This window comes from Buceros rhinoceros, unplaced genomic scaffold (genome assembly GCF_000710305.1).
Source record: "Buceros rhinoceros silvestris isolate BGI_N320 unplaced genomic scaffold, ASM71030v1 scaffold7984, whole genome shotgun sequence".
NCBI lineage: Eukaryota > Metazoa > Chordata > Aves > Bucerotiformes > Bucerotidae > Buceros > Buceros rhinoceros.
Genome location: NW_010410003.1, coordinates 50020 through 60761, shown reverse-complemented (window position 1 = coordinate 60761; position 10742 = coordinate 50020). Strand labels below are relative to the sequence as shown.

The 10742-nt window shown below is 38.0% G+C and overlaps 1 protein-coding gene across 1 annotated transcript in view; it reads right to left on the bottom strand.

Moving 5' to 3' along the window:
* Window positions 1-3679: 3679 nt before the first annotated feature.
* The window catches only part of INSC (inscuteable homolog (Drosophila)), a 51084-nt gene continuing 44021 nt past the window's right edge, over window positions 3680-10742 (bottom strand). The window contains exons 9-12 of the mRNA XM_010135437.1: window positions 9632-9698; window positions 6658-6813; window positions 5907-5983; window positions 3680-3942 (exon numbers count right to left, since the gene is read on the bottom strand). Of these exons, the coding sequence (XP_010133739.1) occupies window positions 3814-3942; window positions 5907-5983; window positions 6658-6813; window positions 9632-9698 (429 nt within the window). The 3' untranslated portion in view covers window positions 3680-3813. The remainder of the gene's footprint in view (window positions 3943-5906; window positions 5984-6657; window positions 6814-9631; window positions 9699-10742) is intronic.

The window sequence follows — 10742 nt, the reverse complement described above, 5'->3', positions numbered from 1 at the left end:
AGGAATATTTTTGCCTGCCTGACAAAGTAACTCTCCTCTTCTCTATTAATAAATTCATGGTGCATTAATGATTCCACTACATGTGTTCTGGTTTCATGGTTAATAGGATAATGCAGACTTAATGTATCATTAGTATACAGACCATTTAATGCTTCACAGATCATTCACAATTAGTCATTGACAACTGCAAGAACAAATAGTTCAGAATTTTAGCTCACAAAGGAGAATTCAATGTATTTTTGACTCTGCTCAACTAAAACCAGATGAATTTATCTGCTCTAGGAAACAGTGTGATGAAGTGAAAGAGAACTGATCTATTTAGAAACACATTAGACGTGTAACGAACACTACAGAGAAAATCCTAAATTTCTCATTTACAAGGCTATAACTGCAGTACCATCGCATGAGCTTTCCTCTGACGGCTGGTGGGATATTTGAACCAGAATCAGTCTTGTACTAAGGCAACACAACACCCTACAGACTAAGTCTGGTCTTTTGGACACTAACAGGCAACCCTAAAAAATAGGTTAGACATCTGATTTTACCAAGAGGTTTTCTTCTTCCCTGTAGATACAAATATTATTTTAAACAGAACAGGTCAGACAAGCGATATTCCACATAAATGAATCATGAACCAAACACAGTAAAATGCAAAAAAAATTTATTCTGTGAATGAAACATCTGAGCCCCAAATATCTGTAAACAGTTCAAACTAAAGCTGAAATCTGAACACGTTGTCCAAAGTCACTGGAATGTAAATCAGAGTTACAGAGTCCTGCAGTTCACTGCACATTTGCCTAACATTTCTAACCTCATACAAAATCTAAAATGTTCAGAAAAATTTGAACAAAACTACAACATTTCTGATAAGCATAACATGCAGTTGCCAGAAGGATTAACCTCGATCTAACCCACATGCAGTCTCTATAGCTCAAAGAGTCCACAGGAATTGTTATGTAAATGTCCTACCCATACTCTCTACCTCACTCTCCTGTGTACCTATATACACAGGGAGTCCAAAGATCAATCCACCAAAATACATGTTTTAGGGAAAAGCTTTTGATATGAAATACTTCGTTTCATACTATGTTGAAATCCAACATGTTTATTCTGGCTTAAATTGTTTCTTTTTTAAAATTTTTGTTTCAAAACTGAAAACTTTCAAAACAAACATTTTAAATTCAAAATTATTCAGAAGTAACCAGAAAATAATATTTTGGTATTTTTAATGACTTTTTATTTCCAAGTTAATTAAGAGGAAAGGAAGAGTTACGTTTATTTTCTCATAAACTTCAGCATATACAAAAATACAGTGCACAAATTTAGGTGAAAAATTTAGACCTAGCAACAATGGTATCAATGACACTTAGGTGATAAGAGGTCTGAACAGGCTTATTCAAGATATATTTTTCTGCTACAAATATGAGATCCACCTACACGTATTTTTTGTCTGAAATGTAAACAGCTACATAATATGTACACATGTAAACGGGCAGTCTGGGGCTAGAATTATGGCTACATATTTACAAACTGAGAGTATCTGTAGTAAAATCAATTGATGTGGATTCACATTATTGTGTCCGAGAGCAAATTAGACTCATTCCTTGCTGCTGGCCTGAATAGAACCTGTTAGAACTGGCTTTAAAACAGTATAGATCATAATGGCATTTTCTTAATAGCCACTTCAGTTCACTTTACATGTGCGGACGTTTTTTTAAAATGAGATTTTAACTTTACCTACTATGGGAGAAGCTCTATCCCATCTACAAACCCCTGTCTCTAGTATTAGTGGCAGGTGACAGAATGAGGATCGGTACAGCGCGTTCACAGCAGAATTCGATGTGCTCTGTTCTGTTGGAGTTACCATGCTATTGGCACTATACCAACAGCACCTTACCGAGCTCATTTGCTATGACATTGATGAGTTCATTGTTTATACCAAGAATGTTGGTTTTACCATGTAAAGCATCCATGGTCCATACATGTATTTCTGCATAGTGAGGAAAGTGTTAAAGTCCAGCACTTGTATAATATTTTTAAAGCTGTACAGTACCATACTTCTTAACAATCTCAGAAGTTCAAGGAGCTGCCTCAAAGTAAGCAAAGCAGAATTCATCTCTGTTCTTACTAGAAAATTACATCTGTGAAACATCTGATTCACTGCTTATCTTTGAGTGGTTGCTTATGACAGAGGTCATTGTGTGTTTTTTAATGTTTTAAAACTTCAGTCAAGATAGAGCTCATAGTTAAATGAAGAGATCACCAAAAAGAAATGATAAGGCAGAGACTTCTTAACCCCTATATTTGAGGGGAAAAAAAGTAGCCACCATGTATCACTGCTTGAAGCAAGACAGATTTCTCAGACACAGAAAATGCGGAAGGCAATCACAGCTTAGCAATTTCCCGGTGCCTTTCATCTAAACGCCATATAATACTACATAAACATTAATGAATTAAGCTGCTTAACATATCTACAAAGTAAGTACAGTAAAGAAGAAATGTATTTACTTTTTTGGCAGATGTTCTAGTACCCTAAAGTTGCCAACTATAAAACGATCCAGAGCAATAGTTGCAAGCGATCAAGAAAAAAATACATACAATTTCATAACCCACAGAGTGCTTTGTGAGACGTTTAGGGGAAAAACCACTCTCAGGATATTGCTGCTTGAGTCATTTTAAATTTATATGGTTTCTGATTAAAAAGGCAAATTTTAAGAGGAATGTTCATGAAAAAACCCTTTTCTTTATAGATTTTATATAAATCTATTAAACTCTATGTTGTTGGTCATTGGTAAATCTCCTTTTGTTAACTCCAAGAGCTCCTAGAAGTCTTATTTCACAGTTTTAGAAATACAGAACTAGGACAAAACCCAGAAAAATGGAAATTCAAGTTACAATTAATATATCTGTTCTGATTATTTAGTGTATGCATGCATATTTCACAGAAGCAGTAGCCTGAATATTAAAGACATGTCTGGACATGCTCACTTCCAGTTCACGTAAGGCGTGGAAAGGCGGAAAAATTACAAGGAGGGAAAATGTGTAATGATTTTAAATCTTATGTGGATACCTTCACATTGATGACGTGTTTAATTTCATGAATTTTTTTTTCTAGAATTCTCTCGATTTATTTAGGAAATTTCAGTAAATATAAATAAAAGGGTTGTCTGCAAGTGTGTGTCCTGTAATGGATCACATCTTTACAGAGCGTAAGAATGTCCACTAACATCATTCCAAGTCAGTAACTGAATATTTTTTGAAAAATTTTCTTGGCTAATCACACTTACATATTTCCATAATTCTATTTAAAAACCAACAACAGTTAAAAACTGGACTGAGACTGCAACATCCCTTTCATTTCAAAGTATATACTTGCAGCTTTAAGGATTATTTTTCTTCTAATGCAGCAGACGCATGAGACTAAAGTGTTTCTTAAAAAAACTGTAAAATGTTCTAACTGTAGAAAACATATCAGTGATAAAACATTATTAGAAACATTTACCATCAGAGCACCAAATTCTTGGCTTCGTTATCTTGATTCATCTATATTAAACAAAACAACAACATTTTGGTAGACTGCAGCGATAAGGTCTGTTCACAAATCTTGGCAGGAAAATAAAATTAAAAATTACTTTTGCAAGCCACTGAAACAAGTTTCCTTATTCCATCTTCACTTACAAACCACACGTTCATGGTTTTAAAATAAATAAGTCATAAATAACAACAGGCCTAAACCTCAATAAAATTGTATACGTATTATCTAATTGTATACCTATCATCTTGATTATTTTTTCAAAGGTTTTTGGCTCACATTTATACAAAGCTCTCTTCCATATTTGTGCATAGCAGAAAGGAATCCACAAGTCTGGGCTTTACTAGCTGCTGAAAATCTGAATCTTCAAGTCCGTCGGGACTCATAACTGCTAGTCTCCGTAAGGCTGCCTAGAAAAACAAAACACCATGACTGTAATACTGTTAAGGTTTGACAAAGCCTTTGTTGCAGGAATCCTTTATAACTATCCCTAAATATTAGCCAGGACTCAAAACTGAACTGTGCGGGTCTACAGACTCTTCTACCCAGTCAGACTCTTTACTTTCTTTGTCTGTCAGACCAGTGTCCCCTCATACGCAGCTATTAAATGACAATTCTTTGTGATTGGCACAGGCCTCTCACACCTGAGCAGCAGGGATGGTGTGGTGTTGAACACAGAGGTGAGAGTCAGAGCACTTTGTAAACCTATCTCTGACCTGCTGCATGTCTCACAGTGGCTCTTTGTATCTCAACTCGCCTCTTAGCTTTTGTCTTATTTATGAGAACTGTAAGTCATCCGATTCAGAAAATGTCTGCTGCCGAAATTTTATGCAATGCCCATAACATAAATCTTTTAGATATTAGTGTAGTAGAAAGAAGCCGTACACTATAAACCATTTGAGAAGAAATAAAACTGCCACTTGTTCCGAGTATGAGGCTGCACTGTACAAATTTCATTGATGTTGTTATTATCTTCATAAACTCTTCCCCTCTTAGAAGTTACTTGTTTTTCTCACTAGAGAAAAATACACAATTATATACCTCTAGCAACTTGACACAACAGACGCAACTGGAAAGCAGGCTAGCTTTCCTCAAGAATTAAAATTGTCTTCTATTAGCGAGGTCTGATAGCGTGAACAGCTTATCTCTGTGCTGTTTGTCAGCGCAGCACTAACACAAGAGTTAATTGCCTGCCTTAAAATATCCAAAAAGTGAACAACCATCTAAAAATACCAAAAAGAAGAAGCCCTTAGGCTTTAGTGATAATACCTATCAGAACCTGAAGTAGCTTATGTCTCGAGGACAATATTTTTGCAATATGTTTATCAGAAAGTGTCATCAGGCTAAATTATCAGGAGAAGCAGAGTTGCTGACAGACAGGCAGGTAACTTCTCAGGCAATAGGCATGGATTCAAGAAATGTGCAGCAACAACTTCAATGAGACAGAAAAATCGGTCTGGTTTGATGCCATCACTCTGTGGCCTCTACTGTAGACGTACCAGATTAACAAGCCTCCTCAGCATGGATGAAGAATAACCACAGCATTTCTTATGCTCTCATTCATACTCTTTTCATCCTGAGCAAATCCTGCTTGAACAAAACTTCTCATGTGCTGGTACAGAACTAGCTGTTCATCAAAGATGCAATAACCAATCTTTACTTCTACTTTTGAAATAACATTAATACTGAAAAGCACTGTCAAACAATATTCTCCAGTCTTCATTCATCAAAACCTATCTCCTAACCCTAGATCACCAACGTCCCAGAGCACTTTCCTGTCACAGAACGCTTGGTGGCATCACTCAATTCTGACAGCTGGCTGCACTTACAGTCCATGTAGTGTAGGGCCAGCAGCTGGGATCTTTCTCCTCAGCAGCAAAAGTGTTAACCTTCTGTTGGCCACTCCTTAGCTGAACACTAGATTGTCTTGGAGACTCAAACGGAAAATAACAGATTGTAGTGAAAGTAAGAAATCTCCTTTCCAATCTTTGGCTGCTTTAGGTAAGTATTTCCGTGTGTATGTGTGTGTGCAGATAAAGGGCTGCTGCCCCTGTGATTCAAGGCTCATTTCTGCAAACAGCATCACAGAATGGAATGTGAGAACTACTGAAATGTTAAATTCTGAAGCGTTTCACTGAAATGTTTTTAGTGCTCAATAATGTGAAGATGAAGCCATTTTTCCATATGTGCTTATATCTTCAATCAGAAGATAAATAATTGACACTGTAGAGGATTATGCTTAAGGGGAAAAGCAGGAGATCCTGGCATGAATTTAAAAGCTTCCTGCAATACTTAGCATTTTGAAATCTATAGGACTGGGGGGTTTTCTGCTTTTTTTCAGGTCAGGCATGAAAGAAAAATTAAATGTACCTACCAGACATGCCACTAAAACAGAATCACTGTTGTTTCTTTCGGCTGGTGATCTGCAAAGTTTAATTAGGCGAGGAATACCTGAGTGCATAAAAGAGAATCAGGAGAAATAATTTAGAAAAACAAACTCTTTATTTTGAGATGGAGGTCTTTTTTTTTTTAAGCTGTTTCATGTTTATCTTCCTTAGTAGATGTGATCTCTAATGCAGAGATGATATGCAAATACTTAAGGGACTGTCCACAGAGCTATGCAGTTCAGACCACTCATAATTAATAGTTTGTTTATGCTTTACAACAATTGCATTGTTTGTACCCACTACTGCCGCTTCAGAGTGAAAATAGTGACCTCCATTTCTTCTCTATCAATCCTCCCACACGCCCTTTAAAAATGCCAGCTGAAAGAATGTTTCTTCCTGTTAGATTCATCACTTCTGCACCTGCAGGGGTCCAAGTTTTCTGTCCTCTGACAGGTCCTGCACAAGGATTTAAATTAAAAAATGGAGGAGGCATCACTGTCAGCTGGCACAAGTCTGCCACAGCCATGTGTTGAGTGGACGCTGCACCTCAGGTTCCTCTGGGAAATGAGCCAGAGGTTCATTTAGCACGACCTCCTCCATCACTCTCTGGACAGACTGTATAGGGAACCTGTTCTATAAACATTACCAAGTGAGGCTAAAAGTTAAAAAGAGCTTCTCCATGACTGGCAGTTCCTCCTTGTTTTTCAGTCTGCCATTAAGCTAGTGATATATCCTTACAGCTGAGTTTTACGGCTGCATCTGCCACTTCAGGATCTCGGCTGAGTCGTGCCAGCGTAACTGCAGATTTCTGTTGGACTCGCTCACAAGCAGCAACTTCTGCTGAATTTCCTGAAGAAGATCTTTCAAAAAGCATTTCCATTAAAAGTTGAACACCTAGAAGGATGTAAGAGACATTGTTATCCTTGCTCCAAAAAAACATTCAGTCCAAAAAAGTAAAGGGAAAAAGCAAGCTGGGTAAATGCAGACCAATCACTGCCCAAACAGGGCATGAAGAATGCCTAAGTGTGGACCGCAATGCGGCCATCAGCATTCAGGCGCATCTGATCTGTGCATACGTTTCTCTTCACTAGGAAGCTGCAGAACTTCTGGATAGCTAGAAAATGCACTAGCTCTTCCCACCTCCAACTTCTTGGCTCCTCTACAAGTTGGTATTTTAGATTTCACAGATTTATATCAGTCTAACTAAATGCAATTCTTTATTTGCTTCGAAACTAACCTGAAGATAATCACTAACTTAAAAACCTGTAGAGACGTATTTCAGGTCTCTAGATGAAGTTTTACTTTGAATTAAAGCTTTTTTTTTTTTTCAGTTTATATATTTTTAAGCAAGCCTTTGAAAGTTTCCATGTCAAACTGTTTAAATGTATTTTAGAATGCGGAATCCTTTAATGAGGGAAATGATGAAACTCTGCCCCTTGAAGTTTATTGTGTGACTTGACTTTACACTTCAGAAGAGACAATGTCATCCGTGTTGAAATGGTTTATTTAACTTATCATTGCCTGTAGGAGTTGATAGTCTTACTGTAGCAGCACAAAAAGCAGCCTCAAATGAGACTGTACAGATTTCTGTTTTCTAGATTATTTTAAATGTAAGGACAATTATGTGCTATTAGACTCCATATGCTATTAAGCATTCAGATTATTTCAGGTAGCACCAGAAGATTTTAACTATTAGACATTTGCATAAATAATTAAGAGAATTAGCATCAGAATCATGCAGATAGATAATAATCAACATTCAAAAAAGTCAAAGTTGGAAAGAAAATGTTTCTAAACTCTCTAGAATTCAAAGTCACTTCTCACATTTGTGAATCCAGCTTCTGACCAGCGTATGTTTATTACAACATCGGGCAGACACAAAAGGCCTTTGGAGCATCAACCCTCCCGAAAGCCTAGGGGGACATGGTTCTATGTGAACTTCCATTACAGAGTGTATACACAAACTTTACTTCATCACATTCTGCTTGAACACCCACGTGTGCATCTCTACCTACTGTAGCGTCTAGCCTGAGCTCAGCCTGTCGGCATAGCTGTTAGCAGAATTTCATGAACTTCAGTCCAGTTTCTGCTAGTAGATGAAATACAATCAAACACCTGTCCCAAACAATGAAAGATGTTTTGGTGTGCTCGAGGAAATAGATAGCCAAACTACACAACCAATCTGTTAATCATAAAGGAGTGCAAAAGCTTCCAGGTCATACCTGGACTGTGAGTGCTATCAACAGCACAGGTCAAACAAATATCACTGACAGTGTATGCTCTACCCAATCCTATAATTACAGATTCCTAGGGTCCTGGGAAATGGCAGGGTCTTACCAAGAGTTTCTAGAAAAGACTGGGTAGGAAAGCCCAATGTGTCTGCACCAAGAGGTCCAGGACCACTCCTCCAACCTGCAGGAGGACAGGGAACCTAGACCAGGAGTATGGCAGGAACCACTATGTGGAGCTGACCAACCTCTCTCTGTGACTGCCCCATCCCTCCCATGCAACAGGGAGGTCATAGAAGAAACCATGACACTAACCTGGCTTGCTCCCCCCGCCCTCACTGCACTGTCTTTCGCATAGGACAGGGAAGTCAGGTAATTTATAAAATTACATATATCTGTAATTAAATTGCTTCGGTATCCAGATCCATTCAACCTCCACCTTGTCATTGGCCTCAAACTGCAACACCTATTCACCTTAGCCAGGATATCGAATCCACACTACCTCTGTGTGCACGGGGATCACATCAAGCAAATGAGTTGTGCCTGTTCCTTGCCAGTCACATTTGAGTGTACAGAGCTCAAATTTCCCACCAGAAAGCAAGAAACATCTAAATCCAATATTACATGGGAATTGACCGATTCTGTTTCAAGATCTGTAGATGCTTTCTGAAACCCCTTTTCCCACCTACAATCAGCCATGTCTAAGATTCAGATGGATCCAAACTCAAACCATTCCTGTCCAAACCTTAATTAAAATAGTGTGGAAGGGATATTCCTAGGACAGAAAAAGCAGCATTAATTTAATATCTACCCCCCCAAAAAAAACCCCCCAGAAAACCGAAAACCCAAACAAAAAACCCCCTCTTACTATATTGCTTGGCCATGAATTTTGCTTCTAGATATATTAATAAGGCAGTGAATTATCCACAGAATTATTATCCACAGAATTATTAAACTGTCAGACTTCTGGTCACAGAACTGCAACACTTAGGGTTTTTTCAACATAATGAATTTCTCATAATATGATCTTTAAAGAAGCGTAGAGGAAAACTGGCAACTGTTTTATAGTAATAAAAACATAATGCTTCAAAATTTATAATATTTCTGAATACTTGTGAAAAAGTGGCACGAAATGCAGGTATGCATGGCTAAGTCTCAGGTGATGCCGTTCACTGTGTGAGAATTGCCAACCTATACAATGTGATTATCAGAATAAAGGTTGTTGAAGTACTTTGTGCTACCTTGCTTTCTGTCTGTAAGTCACACACAGAACATCAGCAGCACAGTCATACACACAGTTTTCTAAAGCAGTGGTAATGTGTTTCAGTTACATAGGACCATCCCAAGGACTAATTTTGTAACCTGCAGCAATGTGCAATATCCTGCAGACAGGAGGCAAAATGAAGTATTTTCCTTGTAACCACCACCTTCCCTCCTACCCCCATTCTCCACAAACAGAGAATATAATTCAGCAAAATACATACCATTTCCCTGAATTATTTCTGAAGCACACTGGTCCAAGACAGACATGTTTGCCAGTATTGTTACCACCTGTTATTAAAAAGAGCAGGAAATATGAAGTATAGCCCTACAATTCAGTAATATTAAATAGCACTGTGGTTTGTAACAGTAGTATGGCAGAAATTTGGTAATCTCAATAAAATCAAAAAGCCTTCTTGTAGTTGAACAGTCTATTCCAACCTTTGTGATTTTGCAGGGGTCTTTATCTTACATATGGCTGCTAACTGAAATCCAGACAACCAGAAAAGTAAAACCACTTCTTCTCATGCTGCTGTACTCGTGCATGGAGTATGCCATACAGAGATCCACACAGCACCTTGGCTCAGTGGTCAGATTGGTAGAAAGGGGAAGATAAAAATTGATAAAACCAACCAACCAAAAAAACCCCTGAAGTCTACAAAGAATTCAGCCAGGAGCTGCCTGCGCTCGGGAACCAATCCTGCAGTCACATCCCAGCTGAGGCAGAGCTCACAGAGAAGGCTGAGATCCAGCACGGAGCATTCATTCCGTGGCTCTCCATTATTGCTACCTTTCTGCTTCAGTGTTCAGCTGAAACGTTAAGAAATCCTTGCAGCAGATTTGGAGTTTTGAGCCCTGATTCAAGGAATACTTTTCAGTTTTATTGAAGCCGTAAGTTGTGTGCTTGTCACACAAAGCACTGTTGAAAAATGAGCTGGATTTAAAAATCCACTTAGAGCTCTCCTGACTAAGGCCAAGATTAGGTTTTGTACCAACAGAAGCACATTTTGAGATCCTGATTTACAGAATTTCTTATCCAAAATAGCACTAACTGTTTTCAAGATTAGGTGTAACTTGGCTTGGATAAAGAGATGCAGCAAGCCGTTGACAGAGACTGGATCATGTGGAGCAGTTGCCTTTCAATTACCCATTCCCTTCATTGATACTATAGTCTTTCTCTCACATATCCTGCAAGATATTCTTTCTTACTTTGAAATAAGTTGGTTTCTGCATGCAAACACATCTCAATATTAACAGCATATGTAAGAAATCCAAACAATAAATAATGTTCTTGAGAGGTTTTAATTTTCTCTATTAAAGTAGAAGAAAACCTGA